The sequence below is a fragment of the Puma concolor genome, chromosome E3 (assembly GCF_028749965.1).
Source record: "Puma concolor isolate L17-30 chromosome E3, mPumCon1.1.hap2, whole genome shotgun sequence".
In the NCBI taxonomy this organism is placed as follows: domain Eukaryota; kingdom Metazoa; phylum Chordata; class Mammalia; order Carnivora; family Felidae; genus Puma; species Puma concolor.
Window position 1 is genome coordinate 15,632,413 of NC_141682.1, and position 21,979 is coordinate 15,654,391.

The 21,979-nt window shown below is 40.9% G+C and overlaps 1 protein-coding gene across 2 annotated transcripts in view; it reads right to left on the minus strand.

Moving 5' to 3' along the window:
* Positions 1-21,979, minus strand: part of LOC112859877 (S-adenosyl-L-methionine-dependent tRNA 4-demethylwyosine synthase TYW1) — a 210,959-nt gene that overhangs the window by 72,053 nt on the left and 116,927 nt on the right. For both annotated transcript variants that reach the window (XM_086692048.1, XM_086692047.1), the window contains exon 13: positions 9,974-10,109. In XM_086692048.1, coding sequence (XP_086548174.1) covers positions 9,974-10,109 — 136 coding nt within the window. The remainder of the gene's footprint in view (positions 1-9,973; positions 10,110-21,979) is intronic.

The window sequence follows — 21,979 nt, forward strand, 5'->3', positions numbered from 1 at the left end:
ATGGACCTACATTTCATCAAATTACGAAGACTACTGTCAGTCTTCACAGCTCATCAGGTAGCACTCTGAATCACACATTATTATGAGGATTAAATCCAAAAATACTTCCTTCCCATGTGAAACAAGGAGCAAATTATGAGTAAGATGTTATTCAGATCAGATGAAATCTTCCCTCAGTGCTAGAATATCTTGGCAATAGATCATTACAGAGCTACAGAACTGTAATGTTTTCATAAACTTTTGCTGACCCATGAAAATCTCCACCTCTTCACATCATCTAGAAATAAATACATCTTACTGTCCCGGTTCAAAAAATAAATAAAAGAAGGGAAAATGGTAATTTTAGGCAACAGGACTAACTTCGATCTTCCGGATATAGAGAGTACTGACTGACAAAATGGAGCACTTTGGAACCAAACCCGAGTTCAAATACCAGTTTTCAGGTTCTGATATTCAGTAGCTGTATCCAGATTCTCAGAAACGGTGACCTCCACTGTGGCTACAGAGGATAAGCAAACGCTAACAGGTAACAGAGGCTACAGAGGATAAGCAAACGCTAACAGGCCAAACAACTTCATAAGCCTCAGTTTTCTCATCTGTCAAATGAGGGTGATTTCAATATCTCCCTCAGAAGAAGTGTGCAAAGATAAAGCAATATGATGCACATAAACGATTAGCAGGACTAGAACTTGGCAATCATTTAACAGATGTTAGCCGTCGGCGCTTTATTATTAAACACAGAAACTTGCAGTAATAATGCTCTCTGCAAGATCAAAGGTCTGCCTTATATTTATTTCAATTCTGAACCTAGCCTCCAGTGTCACCAGCAAGGCTGGAGTGGCACGGGCCTGGCTCCCAGGGGCGAACACCCAGGGAGCTGCTGGTCGGCGGGGGCCGCACTCGCGAGCCTGTGCGAGTTTGCTGGGTAGACCCTGGAGGCAGCACACACTTTCCAGAAAACCCCAGGTATTTGGAGACCTAAGCACGAAACACAAAGGCGTTTTTAAAAAAGTGTTTTAATATTATAAGTAAAAAGGAAATTTGGCTGGGGTGACGAAAATGTTCCAAAACGAAATGGTAGTGATGGCTGCACAGCCTCGTGAATGTACTAAAAATCACTGAATTGCACGCCCTGGAGGGGAGAATCTGATAGTATGTAAATATATACGTCAAGTAAAAAGAGAGACACGGACACAGAACATTTTCTCTCTCCATTTCACTGGTTCTGAGGAGTTTTTATCCAGTTGTTGCCAGGAGGGGTGGGGGGCAGGTACTGAGGGGAGCCGGGCAGAACCAGGAGTGGTTACCTGTATCTTCATCAACTTTAGTGTCTCTGGCCCAGCAGAAATCTGCAGCGCTCTTCTCTAGGTTCTCTGACGAACCAGATGTATCGACCCTGTGGAGGCTCACAAAGTTGGAGGAATGGTGTCTTTTTATTACCTTCTAACATTTGTTTACATAGCCCATGGTGGGGGGTAATCATTTCTGGAAACCTGAATACCAGCATACATGTGTTCTTATATTCATTCTCTTTATTTATTAAATGTGCACTACAGGCAAAGCACGATGGGAGCCGCTAAGGATACGGCAGAGAACGAGACGATGTCCCTGCCCTTGTGAGCGTACGTGCGCGTATGTTCGAACTGGGGAAGAGACCCACGATAAACACACAAGTCAGGTAGTGACCTGTGCTATGTGACAAACAGGCAGGGGAGAGGGACAGGAATACTACCAAGGAGGGGAGCTCCTTTACGCAGGATGGTCAGCGAATGACTCTGATGACAGGATATCTGAATGGAGTCTTGAAGGAAGTGAGAAAACAAACCGTGCCAATGTTAGGGAAAGACCATTACTGAAAGAAATAATCAGAAAATGTATATAAACAACCAATGGAAAAATAAGCAAGGTATGTAAAAGCGATTAAGGAAATGACCCAGAACATGAGAAGATGCTCACCTCACTAATTAGAGGAATGCAAAATAAAACCACAAACAGACGCCAAGTGACATCCATCAGCTTAGCAAAATTTTAAAAGCCAACAATATTAGTGACTTGTGAGGATAGAAAGTGGAAACTCATACGCTTGCCTCTGAAGTACAGCCACTCTCCTGAGTACTATGAAAAACCAACAAAAACAGAAAATCCAGTTGAAGATGTGTATACCCTACAATCCAGCAACGTTCACGCCTAGGTGCAGACCCTAAAGAAACTACTACGGCACAGGTACACGAGCCTCACTTTCACTAACATTCACTGCAGAGCTGAAAACTACAGAAAAACCTAAATGCCCATCCACAGGAGAATGATTAGTACCTTGTGGGATATTTATAGGACGGATTGCTATGTAGCAGTTTCAGTGTCTCAAAAGCAAAACGTAGCAATGCGGGTACATCTCACAAATATAATATTGAACCAACAAGCAAAAACTGCGAGGAGGGGAGGACTGGGGTTATTGGTTAATGGGCATACAGTTTCAGTTTGGGAAGGTAAAAATGTTCTGGAAATGGATGCTGGTGATGGTTACACAGTATGACTGTATTGAATACCACTGAACTGTATATGTAAAAATATTTAAAATGGTAAATTTTATCTTTTAAATGGTCAAAAAAAGGAAAAGTTGCAGAACGATATTTATAGAATGATACTATTATGTAAATAGCTTTAAAATATGGAAAACAGCTGTTTATGGAGGTGTAGATAGAGTGAAGTATAAAAATAGCATGGAAAAATAAACACAAAATACATACTGATTACCTCTGCAAGAGAGGGAAGGAAAGGAAATATAATAGAAAAGGGGTTCACAGGGACTGCAACTGAGTTTATAATCTTTTATTTCTTAAGCTAGATGGTAGTTACATTAGTATTTACCACCTCATGTACCGTACCTTTTAAAATGTCCAAAATCAATTATATACACAAGATTGGTGATAGAGGGCGTTATATTTTAAAATTTAAACACAAGCACTCTATGATATTTTTAGGTGTTTCTATCTAGACCTTATGAGGAAGGCACTGTTATCAACCCCATTTTACAGAAGAGAAAACTGAATCCCACGACCAATATTACACAGCCGAGAAGTGGTAGGAAATAGGATTCAAACCTGGGTGGTCTTGTTTCAGAATCCCAAGCTCATAACTATTACACACAACAAATCGATGGGAAACAACTGAATGCACATCACGACGGGAGTGGATCAATCGCATTCTGGTTATCTGGCAACTGTGTGTTGACCTGTGATTGAGAGCTGGGAATACCATGGTGGGCACAAAGACCTCACAGACACTCTGCCTTCTCTCAGGGATCTTTCAAGTTCGTAAGTGCTGGGTATGGGCACTGTGGGATATAAACCAGGGAGGGGGAAGGAGGGAGTCAGGGAAGGCCGCCAAAGGCAAAATTAAATTGTTATATCCAGAAAATAGGCAAAATTAATCTATGCCGACAGAAGTTGATATTTTAAATAAATATTTTAAATATGGTATTATAAATAAGAAGTACAGTTGTAAAAATATGTATGGCATGATTTCATTCTGTAAGTAAAATACACATACATATACATACACACAAGAGTTAAAACTCCGGAAGCTACGCGTTATAGCGATAGTGTTTTTTCACCTTTGACTTCTGGTGACACAGGAGTCATCTTATTTTCTTCATTACAGTAATATTTATTTTCAAATTAGCACGTATGCTTAGATAAATTTTTATCCGATAAAAGGAAATACCTTTCATTTCTTCATTAATATTGTTGCTCTTGGTTCAAAAAGTTAGTATTTATTACATTAATATCTATTGTCCCCATTCAACCCACTACACAATGGCTTCTACACAAAACACTGTACTTCTTTTTGCCATAGCCATTAGAGACTAACTGATAGACCAAGTTTCTTTTTCATCATACGTCACGCTCCCCTTCTCTTTCTGGAACCGAACTGTTTCCTTGAATTGTACGTTAACATACCACACTTGCATGAAACTGCACCAACACCTTTATCAAATTCTTCCCAGACTCACTCCCCATATGCTCCTCATTTTGAAAGCTTCAAAATTTGTTTTCCCTACAGCTCCTTCTTTGGCCTTCTCTAGACCCTTCTTGGACAATTCCGCCCACCTGTTTGCCTTCGACAAACTGCTACAGAGATGACTTCCACACCTACAAGTTCCTACTGTGACGTTCCTGAGTCCCCAAGATTGAAGCAATTATCTGCCTGACCCAATCACCCAGTGCCTCAACATGAACCCAACATGCAACACGTTCATCTTTCCCTAGAATGAGCTTAGGCAGAAGTCACGTCCGGAGAAAAATGTACTTATGACAGAACTTCCTGGCACTGGAGGGAACCAGTCAGTTTGTAGACACTGGCTTTGGATGACACCGCTGGAGAGATCCAAGCACGGCAGTCTTGGTCTGATTTCAAAAGTGGCTAAAACGAGGACATGGTTTTTAGTCAAGCAGAGGAGGGTATGGTGGCATTAAACCCCAGCTGGACAGGGGGTGCCTTGGTTGAGGTCATGATCTCGCGGTTTGTGAGTTCGAGCCCCAGGTCGGAATCTGTGCTGACAGCTCAGAGCCTGGAGCCTGCTTCGGATTCTGTGTCTCCCTCTCTCTCTGCTCCTCCCCCACTCATGCTCTGTCTCTCTCTGTCTCAGAAATAAACATTAAAAAAAAAAATTAAAACAAAAAAAACCCCAAAAAAACCCAGGCTGGACAGAATCCACAGCCTGGGAGGCCTGTCCCATGGAGCGGGCTCATGGGTAACAGATGAAGGTAAAGGGCAAGATAGAGCCTAAAAAAAGATGACAATAAAAAAACATATGCAGACCACAGCCAGATGGACAAAGACTGAAGAGCAGACTTTGGCATCAATGCTGGGAGGCGGAAATAAAGAAAATGGGTCAATAAGCAGCAGGACTAGTCAGAACGATGGAGGGGAGACTTGTTCATCCCAAAAAGGAGGTAAGGGAGAAGATATGCTCTTTCATTTCATCTAAGATACTCTAGATTGTAAGACACACAATAATGAAAATAGCAATGCTACCGACTAGGACATGCCATCTCTGGCTGCACGTGACTTCAGAAATGGTTTTAAATGACAACGTATGTATGTTGCAACTCACGAGCAGCACAGGCATCAAGGCTCCCTCTCGAGTGTGATAAAGACAGGAATTTGACTTTACTGCCAGACACGCACAATTGAAGAAGTGTGCCAGAACATGACACACTCTCACTAGACCCCCCTACTGGCCAACAAGCAGGAAACCGAGTGAGCAGGGAACAACCCAGTGTTCTCTCCTATGTGTTTCCCTTTCCACTAAGACAGAACACGTCCGGCCATCGGATATGTGGGCGGTTTTCCCCCACAAGCAATTCTCTGTGACACCAACTGGGTGTTCTACAACTGAACTCATTTCTTTATTTTTTTATTTTTTTATTTTTTTTGAATTTTTTTTTTCAACGTTTATTTATTTTTGGGACAGAGAGAAACAGAGCATGAACGGGGGAGGGGCAGAGAGAGAGGGAGACACAGAATCGGAAACAGGCTCCAGGTTCTGAGCCATCAGCCCAGAGCCTGACGCGGGGCTCGAACTCACGGACCGCGAGATCGTGACCTGGCTGAAGTCGGACGCTTAACCGACTGCGCCACCCAGGCGCCCCAAACTGAACTCATTTCTGACACTGCAGCACACTTTAGACAATGTCAAGTCTAAGTTATCACGTGTGCTTCTGACCTTCCTCCCTCAGGTTCGATTAATTGGCTAGAGCAGATTAGAGACCTCGGGGAAACACTTAACTTACATCTACCAGTTTATGAAAGGATACAGATGAACAACCAGATGAGGAGGTACACAGGGTGAGGTCTGGGAGGGTCCCGAGCCCAGGAGCTTCTGTCCCCATGGAGTTGGAGCATGTTACCCTCTAGTGTGACTGTGTTCACCAACCTTGAAGCTTCCCAAACTCCCTACTGGGATTTATGGAGGCTTCCTCACGTAGGTATGATCAGTTATTTACTCCATTTCTAGGCCCTCTCCCCTCTCTAGAGAAATGGGGAAGCACAGTGGGGTGGGGGGCGGGGAACCCACAGAAAATTCCAGCCTTCTGATTAGCTTCATCTTTTTGGTGACGAGACTCAATCTACGAGCCACTTAGGAGTCCCCCCAGAGTCACCTCATTAAAACAAGAAATGATCTTCGTGGTCTTATCACTTAGGAATTTACAAGGGTTTTAGGAGCCCTATGTTAAGTATGGGGTCAAAGGTGAAACACTAAAACAAGATGGCCTTACCACTTAGAACACTACAAGGGTTCTAGGAGCTCTGTGCCAGAAACCGGGTGCAGAAACCAATATATGTATTTTCTGTGATCTCACGCTGAGGTGAAAAACTAAGCTGTCTTTAACACGAAGGTCATACAGAAAAATTATTAGCATGAAAAAATGCTATGACCTCATGTTAACAACAAAAAGCAACATATAAAATTGAGTTACCTATGTAAAAACGCAGCCTCCCCCCCCCCCCCCCCCCCGTCACCAAAGGATTAAATAGAAGTACTTTAAATGTTAGCAGTCGGTGTCTCAAGGTCCTGGATTTAGAAGTAACCTCTTTCCTTGCTTCTTTATACTTCTCTTTACGTCCCCTGAGTTTCCATAATGAACACATAATGTTTTTATAATCAGAGATAAGGAAGTCAAATATTAAATGTTTGTTTTTTAAGCTGCAAATTGTGGGCCACATGGATACACTGGTTTACCTCTTATTAGATACAAATCTACCTCATTAATGTACAATAAGCCCTTCTTAACAATGAAACTATATTAACTCTAATAACATCAGGTCAGAGCATGCTCACATTTGCGGAAAAGAGTGCTAATGTTCACTCTTGAGATCTAAGAATGTGTAATGCAGACAACTATTTTTGTCTTTCTTTTCAAATATAACGTTTCAAGGATATCAATACCACTGCTTATCCTGCTGGATCTTCAACCTGGCATAACAATGTGCAGCAGAAACACATCTGGTCACACAGCTGATAAAAGTCTCCTGCCAAAGGCAGTCAGTGTTGTCATTTACAAGATGGATTTTTCTTTTAAAAAAAAAAACTGTGTGACAAGTAGCTGTCGTGGACGGAAATTGAAGCTAACACATTTTTTGCTGTGTTACCTTGATGGAATTGCTTTTTAGCCCCATATACTCAAGTACCAATATATCTCTCTTCTCATATTTGAAGCAGAACAATTTGACAAAGGATAAAGATCCAGAAATGAAAATACTATACTAGCCATGAGTAAAAAAACAAAAAAAAAACAAAAAACAAAAAAACCGCAAATACCCTACCTCTTTCTGCTTTGGGTTACACTAGCTCATAAACAGGCTGAAAATCTTGGGACAAATCAAATTTTTCTGTTTATAAAGTTCAAGAAATTCTTTCAATTCTAATGCTTTTCCTTGCTAAGCCTAAAACAAATAACAAAAAGTACTAATGTACTAAAAGCCTAAACAGGCAATAAAGATAATAATATAAATGCATAGATGTTCTAATTAAAGTATCTAAAGTCACTTTCATTTAAAATGTTTTATTTAAAAACTCAAATGATGCCAGATTACAGTAATAACATGTTGGAGCCCAGCTAATAAGTATAGTTACAACATAAGTGTTATTTTTGAGTATTAAACAGCAGTAAAGCAGAACTTTGATAGTATCTACTGTACCAGTAATATTAGATATTCAGAAGGAAGTAACATAGCTAGATCAAGTTAATTTAAGAGCAGTTCCCTGTCACAGATCTTTCTTAAATGGCAACATGAACAATACAATAAGAAACATGCACTCTAATTGCTACAAAATGCTTAGAAAGCACTTGCCCTAATCTGCCAGGATAGTCTAACAGCCCAAGGAAAATCTTCCAACCAGAGTTACATGGACACAATTTATGACGTTACATTTAAGAAGCTCACAGGTTAGAAAATACTGCACAACTTTAAATTATTTCATTACTCTCAATGAGTCAACCCAGAGTACTTACAACTGAATAGGATATCTAAGGGCTTATAACTCCAAGCAAGAATACATTTTGTGGAAAATTTTGGCCAAAAGAAAAAAGAAGCTATTAAGCCATTCTACTAATGCCTGCTTCTCATCGTCCACATCTGACTCAGAATACAGCCTAGGTAACAATCTCAGATGGGTCCGATAATGCCAGCTCCTGCTGTCTGGCTTCTATCTAAGTGCATTCTGACTTGTACGCCATGTATCTCCTGTCTCGGCAATGAGTGAAGGGGATAGAGCTGAGGGTGAAGTCCAGAGACGAAGAGACTTTAGGAGCCCAAGAAGCACCTGGCTTGCCAGCTTTCTAAATAATCCAAGACCAGTCAGATGAGAAACCAAATGCCTATTTCGCATTACCTAAATACTGTCAGTGCTAATTGCCCAAAAAAGCACTGATTTAACTTCTCAAGCATAAAATGGGGGAAGGGGGAGTTTTAATCATCTGAACGGCCCAGAAAATGTATGTATACATCTTACCACAACAGAGTTCTGTTGAGTTTCCACCCATTTATTCTTTCAAGAAACACTTTTCAAGTACCATAAGATGTGCTGTGCTAGATTTTGTGTGGAATTAAGACATGAGTAAGGAATTCAGTTGAGAAGAGAGAAGTTGAGATAAAACAGCAGAAATAATGTGTGTTTATAGATATAAAACTTAAGGGAGACAGGGGCAGCTGTTTGCAACTGGAAAAGGCTTCAAAATTGAGGTAATAATGAAGTTGAGCATGGAAGGTCACACACAATTTCTACAAGTGAAAGAAATGGAAAGAAAGGGCAATCTCGGCTCTGGGGAGGTAACCAAAGACTTGGAAAATGTAGTGGGCGCATCTGCAGAGACACCAACCTAAGCAGGGAAGGACGGCCTTCCTGGGGCCAGACAGGGTGGGTCAGGAATGGCAAAGTGAGTAAGGGCTGGGCAAAGGAGAGAGAGGGAGGTTTTCTGGGACAGTGAGTCCCAGATGGGGCCGGCACATCAAAAGCCACTTGCGATGTTTAAAATGCAGATTCTCAAATGCCACTAGGAATAGGAAATTGTAATTTTTGAAGCTTCTGTGGTGACTCTCATTATCTGTCACGTTTGAGTAAAGTATGAAGGACTGCAAGGCAAAAGCAAAGAGAACAGGACAAGGGAATGGCTATGAGAGAAGAGAGGCAGAACTAACAGAAAATACCAACTGTTACAATATGGGGTTAACGGAAAAGAAGAATCAGAAGGTTACTTTAGGTCGAAAAGAATAGGAAAGTAGGGGTGCCTGGGTGGCTCAGTCGGTTAAGCGTCAGACTCTTGGTTTTGGCTTAGGTCACGATCTCATGGATCACATCATACAATCGAGCCCCGCGTTGGGAGCCTGCTTGGGGTTCTCTCTCTCCCCCTTTTTCTTCTAACCTTCCCCTGCCTGTTCTCTCTCCTTCCCCCTCTCTCTCTGCCCTCAGCCCGTTCACATGTGCTCACTCTCTCAAAATAAATAAACTTTAAAAAAATAAAAGACTAGGAAAGTAAATATGACCTAAGAGAAGACATAAAAGAGGGCAAATGCTGGAAGAAAAAGGCATTAAATTTGGAAATTCTGAGGCTGAGTCCCTTATAGGTAGGAAATTTGGTCTTAGAAATTCAAGAAAATTAATCTCGTATTTAAACACATACTATTTGCTGGTATCTCTTCTAGGGTAGCTATAAACTGCTACTTTACCATGTTTTATTAATTAACTTTGGGAGCATGTATCTCTCTCCCTAAATACATGAAGGACAAATTATACATAAAAGGCAGAGTGCTACAAACTTAAGAGGAACTCAATAAATATTTATTGAATAATCAAAGTGGGTGGAAGTCTAAAACAAGGTTGAAGGTTTTTTTTTTTAAAAACCACCTCTCTCCACTTCTTCTTTCCCACCCCCCCCCCACCCCCTTTTAAAGATGTCATAATTCTTACCTTTGCTGCCAAGGCTTTTAAGCTGTTGAGGAATCTCTGCCAGAAATCCTTGAAGAGTGGGCGGTCAATTTTCTTCAGGCTATCTTTGGTGCTAGCATCCACACTGACATACAGCTGTGTGACTGGTTTGAGGTTCCTTCATAATTTGAAAAAACAAAACAAAAAACAATAGGGAAGAAATTATGCCCATGTCAGGCTTGTCATGCTGTAAAATTTACAATCGATAATAGATGGGGCAATTCAACATGTCACGGGGTCTAGCAATGATTTGAATGATGTGGTACGATATTATTTCTAAAATGGACTGGACACCATCCTTAATAACCTGAAAACATTCAATTACTTAAAACTGGTCCCTCTTCAAACAGTTTTTAGTGGAAAATAAACAAAATGAGCTCTAGCTTCAGGTCAGGTACTATCAGCCCAGGGCAATTAGAAGGGGCTCTCAGACTTAAGTTTCCCCGTGAACTCTGCCGTTCAAGAATTATACAGCTGAAATGTCACCGCCACATGGGGTCCGTGCTGACAGGCCACCTCCCATCATCACTTCCCTGATGGAAGTTTCCTAAGGAACAAGAGACAACCCCAAAAAGCTCAAGCCTTCCTAGAAAGGCACAAAGCCACACCAGTAGCTCACCTATGCCTCCAAGAGCCAGAGTGAGTTTAAAGTCCAGCCTTGCGTGGGCAAAGCTCCCTAGCCAGGGAGCCTTAAGCAATGCAGAGCTACAACAACCACCAAGCCCTTACAAAGGAGCACAACCCCCAAGAAAACTGTACGTTGCAGATTCTTTTTCTTGGCCTTCTTGATCAGTTTCCATGAATACCACTCATTCTCCACTTCTCTCAAATTCACAGACTCATTTCATTAAGTCATTCTGATCTACTATCCTATTTGCCAGTTATGCATCGAGCCCAGATTGTGCTCTTTCCAAAACCTCTCTCCTCTCCCTTCAAGTGGGTCTCATAATTCATTCCCTTCAATAAACTTGCAACAAGAAAGAAACTTCCCTTTAATAATCCTTTGACCAAATCTTCCCACTATTAACTTTCTATAACTATTCCAGGATTTGTATTTACCCCTGGAATGTTATTTACACGTTTTTTGTTTCAAAGTCTATGCACTTTCAAAAACTGAAATATAATTCACATGCCATGAAATTCACCATCAAAGGGGCTTATATGCTTTTTGTATCTATCAGTATCAGTCTTATCTGTAGTTGAGTGTAAGACCGTCAAGGGCAGGAACCACAGCTTTCTTTGTACCCAGCCTTACAGGCAGATACTTAAAGCTACTTTTTACTTGATATTGTTGACTTCAGCTAACAAAGCTTCTGAGGGCATTCAGGCCACACAAACGCTTACCACGATCTGGCTTAGTGACATATGGAAAAATCACAGGGGTCTGAACCCGAAGTTATTAAAAGTAGAGAAGGTCTGACCAAAGTTAAGAAAGAAGTGATTACATATTGGCAGACTCATTGCTTTAATCCCTCTCCAATGCTGGCTACAAAGGGAATCCTTAAAAGTTCAATACTGTGTCACTACTGAGCAAAGGACATCAATTACTGAAAATGAAAAACAGGAGCATACTTCTGTCTCATCATTCCTTTTCCTGAGAGCCTCTTTAATAACAGACAGGGCATGCTACCTTAAATGGACTCATGTTTTACAAAAAATAAAAATAAAAGAGGTTGTCTTAATGGATACTGTTGGCTATCATTATCTGATACTTGCAGGACTTTGTCATAAAGCTGCCTAATGCAAAAATGGGAACTGACCTGACCTTTTCACTATGCCTCGAAAACTACTTAAGATTATGAACAGTAAATTCCAAAGGCCCTAGTTATTTTACAAACCTCCATCAGTTGCAAAATGGGAAGCCCTGAACACTGACAGTACCAATAAGAAATTTTAGTCAATACTAAATATCTGAGATGCTATAATCAAGGAAGTTTGTTGCTTGCTCTTACCAAGGAGCAGGCAAAGAATGGAAAAGAGGAAACATTCCTAGGAATTACAGAACTTATTCCTAAGGGACTCAAAATATTAAAAGTACTTGGAGAAATTTTCTGAGCCTCAGGGATCTTATATGTGCCTGGTACTGGCCTCTATTCCCCAGGGCAAGCAATGTGGTTCTCAGCATGGTCATCTACCTGTCTCCATTCTATACAATGATAGCTATCATTTTAGTTCCCCCCAAAGCAAGAGAATGTTATAACTTTAAAATCATGATAATAATTTGTGTTTGAGAATCTAACATTGCTGCTGAAAACAATTAAAAACGACCATATAATAAAAGGGAAATACAAATGAAAGCCTAAACCCCACTGAAAATGCCCAATGCACCTTCATATGATTATTGTGGTGATCCTTCATCCTGCTCATTTTTAAAAAAAATTTTTAATGTTTATTTATTTATGAGAGGCAGAGAGAAACAGAGTGTGAGTGGGAAAGGGGCAGAGAAAGAGGGAGGCACAGAATCTGAAGCAGGCTCCAGACTCCTAGGTGCAAGGTGTCAGCACAGAGCCTGACGCGGGGCTCGAGTTCACTAACCATGAGACCATGACCTGGGCCAAATTCAGATGCTTCACTGACTGAGCCACCCAGGCGCCCCTCATCCTGCTCATTTTATATCTCTAAGTTAAGAATGATCAAATATATAGGGGTGCCTGGGTAGCTCAGTCGGTTAAGTGTCCAGCTCTTGATCTCAGCTCAGGTCATGATTTCATGGTTTGTGAGATCAAGCCCTGCATCAGGCTCGAAGCTGACAGCACAGAACCTGCTTGGGATTCTCTCTCTCTCCCTCTCTCTTTGCCGCTCCCCCACTCGTGCAAGCGCGCACTCTCTCTCTCAAAATAAATAAACATGTTTAAAAATGATCATATATAGAAATGCACTGACAACTGAATGTAAAAATGCTTCCTTTTTTCCTTTCTGTATGGAAAGGCCTCAGGCCTCCTAATCTGTACAGAAAGGAAAAAAGGAAGAGAGATTTATGTTTGCAAGAAATCAAGTGGCTTAGAGAAGAAGTTTGATGCTCCTATTGGACAAAAATAAAGAAACAAACAAACAAATAAATAACCAACCAAAACAGCCCAAAGATCCAATACTATTAAAACCAGAATCTCTAAGATAATCTGGGGCTGTTAGGCCTGGTCAAATAATTTAGGAGTTAAAGACCAGGAGGATAAAGAGGAAGGAGAAAAGCACCATCTACTGAGTATTCATCATGTGCTGGGTGCACTGTGCTAAGTGCCTTACCCTTCTCATCCAGTTCATTGAACACTCATGGTAAACTAACAAGGTGGTTGCCAGTTTTGCCCATTTTAAAGTTGATGAAACTGTGACTCGAAGGGTTAAGTAGCTAAGTAGCTTGTTCAAGAATCCACAAGTGTCAACGATGAGATTCGAGCCTAGAGATTCGGAGCGTGTTCACCTAGCCCTGAACCACAATGTCTCCATCAGAACGGCCTTTCACAGGCAGCGCTGGCCAGGCCTCTTGTCACAGAAAGCCAAGAGCAGTATTTCAAGTCTCACAGCAGAATGTCTCCAACTGTGGTCAGGACAACATGCATCAAAAGGACCTGCAAACTCAGGTTCTTGGGCCTCTCCTGAAACGGAATCACTCTCCAGGAATGGAGCCTTAGAAAGCGTATTGTTATATTCGTCTAAGAACTTCTCAAAGGTGATCAAAGAAATTGAAGACCCAAATAAATGGAAATAATAAGTAATATTAATTAATTATACAATTAATAATGGTTATATACAAATATGTAATTAACAATTAATTAAAAATAGAACTGTATGATGTGACAATCCCACTTCTGGGTATTTATCCAAAGGAAATGAAATCAGTATCTTGCAAAGATACCTGCACCCCCATGTTTACTGCAGCATTACTCAGAATAGCCAAGACATGGAAACAACATTTCTATCAACAGATGAATGGATAAAGAAAATGTGGACACATGGATAAAGAAAAAATATAGACAGACACAGGCCATATTATTCAGGCCATGAGAAAAAAGGAAATGCTGTCATTTACAACACGGATGAACCTGGAGGACATTATGCTAAGTGAGATAAGCCAAACACAGAAAGGCAAATACTGCGTGAACTCACTTATGTGTGGAATCTAAAAAAGACCGTTTCCATTAGTTGTTTTCTTCTCTGTGTATGGGCCATACTCTCATTTGTCTGTTTCGTGACTTTTTTAAATAAACATTTAACGTTTTAAATAATATTATGTGGCAACTCTGTGCATCGGATACCTCCCAAACCAAGCACTGTCGCTCTGTTTGTTTATTGCTGCTTTTGTTGTTACTGAACTACTTTGGTAAATTCTGTATTCTTTCTTGTGTTCAGCCTGTTGGGTTAGCTTAGTGGGCTGCTAATGACTGGCCAGAGATAACTTAAATGCCTTCAACTGGTAAGGCTCCCAGACTTTGCTACGGGTTGTGCGTGTGTGTGTTGGGGCATGCCTTCAATGCCCAGGCAGGCAGTTGACAGCTCTGCCTTAGTCTTCACTGTCTGCTTGTTCAAGACGTCAACACTGGGGAAGAGGTGAGAACACAGAGCCTTGTCAAATCTTCCCTGGCAAGCCCACAGCCCTGCCCACGTGTGTGCGCTTCCAGCTTCCCAGGAACATACGGGGCTTTTCAAAGTTCCCTATGAACATCTCACTGCCCAGCTTTCCCCTTTAAGTTCTTTGGTCAGCTTCTCGTTTGCCCCGACCATTACTGCTGCTTCAGGCAGCTGTGAAGTTAAACAGCTGCCGCTGACTGTTGATGAGAAACACCCCAGAGAAAGGCTTTTTCACTAGACAAAATATGAGTCACTTCAAATAAAGACAACCCCTGTGCATGAGGGGTTCCAGGGAACTGCCACACAACCCACATGATGACAATTCTCTGGAAATGGGACTTTGAAGGAGTTCCAACTCTGTTTTGCCTCCTCCCCTGGCTGCCAGGCTGCTGGTTTTTACTAGGACTATAAGCTATTAGCTTTTATGGCTACTGCAGAGCTGGGAAGTTAGAATGGAATAGAACACATTAAGACATCAGGAAACTCAGGACATAAAATAGGACATATCGACATATCACAAAGCTTACTGTTCTTATTGAGATTCAGCCATTTTTCTAGAATAAATGCTCCTCAGATTGTTGTGGACCTTTGGTTAAGACTCTGACAATTTTTGCCAGTGTTCTCACTGTTTTTATAGAGAAGCAGGTTTTGAAGTTCTGTACTGTTATTCCTGCTGACATTCATCACGTACATTTTGTTTTTATTTCTACCATTATTCATCACAACATTTTCTATGTCCACTGTGATTTCTTCTTTAACCCACACGTGAATGAGAAGTGCATTGCTTGCATTACAAACACACTGGAATACTCTAGTAATCTTTCTGTATTCATTTATAGTTTAATTCCAGTATGTTCAGATACCATGCTCTGTATGATTTCAATACTTTGTTGAAACTTGCTATAATGCCCAGCATATGGCCATTTGGTAATTGTTCTGCAAAGCAAGTTGCAGAACTTGCTCTTGAAAAGAAATTATATTCCAAAGTTTTCTTGTTCCAATGCTCTCTTTCTGTAATACAGGCTAAATGTGTTGATTTAGTCGTTTGAACTTTCACTGCTGCTATTGATTTTAATTCGCTTGTTTTACCAGTTTGAGAGAAATGTGTGAAAAATCTACCATTTTTCCTTATAGTTCTTTCAATTTTGAGATTACGTTATTGAGTGTTTGCAAGTTTTAAGTTGTTAAACTGTTTTATATTCCTGGTGGGTTTAATATTTTATTAAGAAATGTCCATCTTATCTCAAGTAACGGTTCTTGTCTTAAAGTATACTTTGACCGATTATTATTTAGCCTACCTTTCCAAAAGTGAAACTTCTAAGTGCTTCCATGCATTATCTCATATACTCACAATGCCACATTAATACCAAATCAGCTCACAGGTTAGGAAACTAGACCCCCAAGCAGTCATCTTCCCAGTGTCACTAAGACAGCAAAAGCTCCAGTTAAGATTCAAAGCTTCTTTTAGACCAGAGCCCAGCTCTTACCACCTCACTGTACTTCTTCTCTCTCTTTCTCTTTTTTTTTTTAGCTTATCTAGACATGCATATTTCTGAAAAGTGTTCTATCAATGCACAGACACAAGAGAAGACTGTATTTTAAATTTAACATGTTTGCTACAAACAAAATGGGCTGGGAGGAGGGAAAAAAGCTTCTACTGAAAGGATCAGGTGGTATTTATAATTCTTATTTCATTGTAAGTGGTTTCCTGTAACCACTTAGAGCTAACAAATACAAGAAAACTTTATTAAAACTCATACATTTCTTTAAATATTCAATAAGCATCTAATATATGAAAAGCAATACAATAAAGGTTCTCTAACATATGTATGGTGAATGTCTTAGCAAAAACTAAGGAAAGCAGGGACGCCTGGGTGGCTCAGTTAGTTGAGTGTCTGACTTGATTTTGGCTCAGGTCATGATCCTGGGATCATGTGATCAAGCCCTGCAGTGATCCTGCAACCACATGGTTAGCATGGAGCCTGCTTAAGATTCTCTCTCTCCTTTTGCCCTTCCGTGGCTTGCTGCCTCTCTCTCTCTCAAAAACAAACAAACAAAAAAAACAACCAAAGGAAAAAAACACAGCAAACAAAGTACCAGAAATACCACTGGAAGAAGCAACACAGAATGAAGTTCACACCTGGTTTTAGAAGAAGGTGCTCAAAGGTAAATGGACATTAGCACAAATTTGGTGGTGGTGAGGAGGTCTGAGAAGCAAAGTGTTAACTGTGCCAGAGTTAAATATGGAACATAGTTCTATAGTCTTATGATCAGCAGCTAACACACAGAAAGCTTTGCCAAAAAAGAAAAAAATAATAAGATTTTAAATGTAAATTTAAAAACAACATAAAACAAACAGATAAGAAAATAATGATAAAATAAAAGTAAAGCGGGGGGACTCAAGACGAAGCTAAGAATGTGCCGGTCTACAAAGAACTACACAGTCTACAAAGGGCCTCTCACCCCAACACATTTATAAAGACGGGGGGGGCGGGGGTGGGGACACAGTCATAGGTTTCAAATGAACACAAAAGAAGAACAAACCAGTTAGTTTCTGCGAGTCCTCAGAGAGAAGAGACTGTTCGGTGTTTAGAACATCACTCTCAACAACTTCATCACCTTACAGCACGATGACCTTCAGAGGTCTGCCTTTAACAAGGTGTCTTTCTGTAGGTCATTGGCATCACAGCACAGAGCAATTTATAAGAAGGAATGACATGGTGTGCTCTGGTAGACGAATGGTGTGACGGACCTTTCTGATTGCAGGGTTGAATGCAAGCACAGACTGTACAGAATTAGAATAAGGGTCCTAAATTCCCGTGTCTGTAGGGGCGGAGGATAGTGTGAATCAAGCAAGCCACTTTTAAAGGAAAAAGTTCTTTGGACACCAAAACATAGACTGCATGTGAAACACAGAGTCTACCCTTTGTTGTTCCACATTTGCTAGAAATGGTGACAAATTTCTCTGCTATAAGAGAATGCATGGTGCAACCCCTCTGACAAGTGGCAGGTGATACTTAGCCTCATGGTGGAGGAGAGGACAAAATGGACAACAGTCACGCAGGCTGAAAACCACAGGCTTCATCATAAACATTACATGGTGCGATGCTGTATAATAAGATATATATATTTGATCTTTGTCCCTGGGTCCTGGCATGAAGCTCCTAGAACCCTGGGAATTTCCTGAGTTACAGAGGTGAGGGAAGCATCTTTCATTATCCGTAACAGACCTCTACAACCACAAAGAATTACTTTACTAATGAGGTGACTCCTGATGGGTCCCTAGACAGCTTCAGGATAGGGACTGGTTGCCAGAAGAACCAACCACGTGATTAAAGGTTGGAACTTGCAGCCCCACCCCACCCCCAGCCTCTAGGGAGGGGAGACAGGCCAGAGGTTGAGCCAATCACCAACTGGCCATGATCGAATCAATCATGCCTATGTGATGGAACCTCCGTAAAACCCCCAAAATGATGGGGTTCAGAAAGCTTCCAGGTTGGTGAACACACGGAGGTCCTGGGAGGGTAGTGTTCCGGGAGATGGTGTGAAGTGTAGCGACACTTCCCCCAGGCCTTGTCCCATGCACCTCTTCCATTTGGCTATTCCTGAGTCGTATCCTTTATAATAAGCCAATAATCATAAGTAAACGGTTTTCCCTGATTTCTGTGAGCCGTTCTAGCAAATTACTGAACCAAAAGAGCGAGTCACGGGAAGCCCCAATCTATAGCTGGCTGGTCAGAAGTACGGGTACAATCTGGGACTGCGGCTGGTGTCGGAAGTGGGGCAGTCTTGTGAGACTGAGTCTTGAACCTGTGTGGTCTGCATTAACTCCAGATGGTGTCATAACTGAATTGTAGGACACCCAGTTGGGTGTCCGCGGAGAACTGGAGAACTGCTTGATGTGGAAAAAATCCACACAGCTGGTGTCAGAAGTGCAGCAAGTAATAAAACCAGGTAAGAGTGAAGTGTTATAGTGTGGTAAAAACGGCACTTTTTACTCGGCCTTTGACAATTTTTGCCACACTGTCTTTCCCAAAAGTCAGAAATTCAGATTTTATACAAAATCTCTGGATGTTAAATGTTGGCTCAGAAAACAAACAAACAAAAAAGCTTTTGAACATGGTGCAGGACAAATAAAACCTACTTCTGGTAAACTGCCAACCTGAAACCGCTGGTCTTAATGACACTCCAACCATCCCACATAACTATATATTCTTTTTCAACTGAGTGCCGAAGAAAAACCGGGTCCCGGTGGCTCAAGTTTATCCTCCTTGACAGCTACAGCCCGTTGTGCCATGGAGCGGACTGCAGACACGGACACATTCCTCCTCTCCCTACATCCACGTCCCCTTGCCCTGCAGCTGTGAGTGCCCTCTCGCTGCCTCTAAGCTCAGCTGTGACTTGCTCTGGCCAACGGAAGTGAGCACGTGTGACACAAGCAGGGGCTGAAAAGATGCTTGTGCACTGAAGCCTGACCTCTCCTGCTGCTCTTTGAGGCCCTGCCACCACGTGATGAAGTTGAGACTAACTTGCTGGAAAATAAGCTACATGAGTAGAAGCCCCAGTTGTCCCAGCCATGGCCATCATGAACCGGCCAGCCCAGCAGATCTGCCAACTGACACGTGAACAGCACTGAGGCCAGCAAAGCCAGATGAGATCAAAAGCCCTCCCAGCTGACCCAGAATTATGAGCTAAATAAATTGACTGTCAGTTTGAGGGACTCAGTTTTAAGATGAGTGATTGTAAGAAAAGATAACTGATAAGAGACTATGATATATAGGTTATATGCCTATTAAAAATACCACTATATGGGGCGCCTGGGTGGCTCGGTCGGCTAAGCGTCCGACTTCGGCTCAGGTCATGCTCTCACAGTTCGTGAGTTTGAGCCCTGCATCAGGCTCTGTGCTGACAGCTCAGAGCCTGGAGCCTGCTTTGGATTCTGTGTCTCCCTCTCTCTGCCCCTTCCCTGCTCACACTCTTGTCTCTCAAAAATAAATAAACATTAAAAAAAAAAACAAAAACCTCTTATGTTCAACATCAGAGAAATTTGCTAATTTCCCATTCCTCCACCCCTGCCACTTCACCTCTTCCTCTCTGCCTCCCTCCCAATTTACCAGTGCCCATTCTAGAGGACTGGGTAATCAATGCCTTTGTACCCATTTGTTCACTGATGGCAGTCAAGACCGGACCAGCGTCGTGTCGTATCATGATCCTCCTGCTGACAAGAGGAGGCTCACCAGCCAGAGTGGGGAAGAGAGACCCAGTAACACTTCCTGAACATTCACTATGTGTCAGGCATTTTGCTGGATGCTTTTGAGTACACAGCTCATTTACTTCTCTGTAATTCTCCTCGGTCCATATTGGCATTCACAAAGAATACTGTGCATGAAAAAACAATGAATTATCTTCCTTGGTTATTATTTTGCAGGGAATCACCTACATCCTACTTCTGGCAGATTTAATTCTTTTTACACATGTATAACATGCCTTAAATTAGGGACAGACTCCCTTTTTGTATATGTTATGTGTGTGTGTATATTGTTAACACGTCTCTATCCCAACTTCTCCCTCATGAGCCCTCTGAAAACCGAAGGGTTTTAAACCTAACAAAAGTTGTTTAAAAAAGAATGGTAACCCCATGCAAAATTGATACACTGACATTTTAAAAATATTTCCCTTTTAACTCTACCTTTTTATACAACTTCAAAAAGTAACACTTTAGCTATTGTTGTAACAACTTTGTTGCTTTTCATATTACTGCCCGGTGCCAATAATTTTAACCAACTCTCTGATTTCCTATGATGTTAAATTTTAAACTTTGTGCATGCCTGTGTGTATGATCATTCTTTTTACAAACAATAGTGTCTTTTTTATTTACTAAATTGGACATGTGATCCTGTGTAAGTTTAAGGTATACAGCATGTTACATTTATATATTGTAATAAGATTGCCAATATACTATTTATTATATTACATAATTATAGTAATTATTATGTATATTCATTATACTATGCATTAGGTCTCTATGGCTTATTTACTACTTGTTACAAGTCTGTACCCTTAAACACCACAATCTTACACCCCACCTTGTTCCCTAGTCACCACCATTTTACTTTATTGTTTTTTTAACAGATTTAACTTTTTTAGATTCCACATATAAGTACTTGTCTTTGTCTGACTTGCATAGCATAATGTGTTTGAAATCCATCCAACTTGTTGCAAATGGCAACATATCCTGCTTTCTCATGGATGAGTAGATTTCATTGTGTATTGTACCACACTTTTTTTCATCCATTCATCTGTTTATGGGCATTTGGGTTGTCTCCATATCTTGGCTATTGTGAATAATGCTACAATAAACATGGGAGTACATATCTCATCAAAATCCTGTTTTCATTTTCTTTGGGTATATATCCAGAAGTGGAATTGCTGGATCATATGGCAGACCTATTTTTAATTTTTTGACAAACCTCCGTATTCTTTTCTTGGTGGTTGGACGAATTTACTTTCCCACCAATAATGTATAAATTCCCTTTTTACCACATCCTCACCAGCATCTGTTGTCCCTCGTTTTCTTCATGGTAGCCATTTTAACAAGTATGAGGTGGGATCTCATTGTGGTTTTGATTTGCATCTCCCTGATTGGTGATGTTGAGCATCTTTTCATGCACCTGTTGGCCATTTTGATGTCCTCTTTGCAAAACTGCCTATTTAGTTCTTCTGCCCATTTTCTAATCAGATTGTTTTTGTTACTAAGTTGACTGACTTCTTTATTTACCTTGGAATGTTCTGTGTATGGCTGTTAAGTCCATTTCCTCTAAAGTGTGGTTCAATTCCAAGTTTCCTTCTTGACTTCCTTTCTCAATGATCTATCCATTGATGACAGTGGGGTATTTAGGTCCCATACTATTACTGAATTATCTATTTATGCCTCAAGATCTCTTGGTATTTGCTTAATCTATTTCAGTGCTTGGATATTAGGACTGTATATATTTGCAAGTGTTCTATCTTCTTGATGTAATAATGATTTATTTATCGTTATATAATGACCTTCCTGTCTCTTATTACCTTTTTTGGCTTGAAGTCTATTTTGTCTGATATCAGTACTGCTCCACCTCCTTTGGTTTCCATCTTGGAATATCATCTTCCACCCTTTCACTTTGAGTCTGTGTGAGTCTTTAGAGATGAAATAAATCTCCTGTAGGCAGCACATAGTTGAGTCTTGTGGTCTTTTAAATCCATTCAGCCCCTCTGAGCCTTGTGATTGGTGGTTTCAGTCCATTTACATTTTGGGTGACTTATTGACATGTAAGGATTTATTTACTAGTGGCGTCTTATCTCTTGCCTTCCCATTGTTTCTTTTTCCTTCTGTTCCTACCTTTGTAAGTTGGTGGTCTTCCATGATGATTTGCTCTGTCTTCC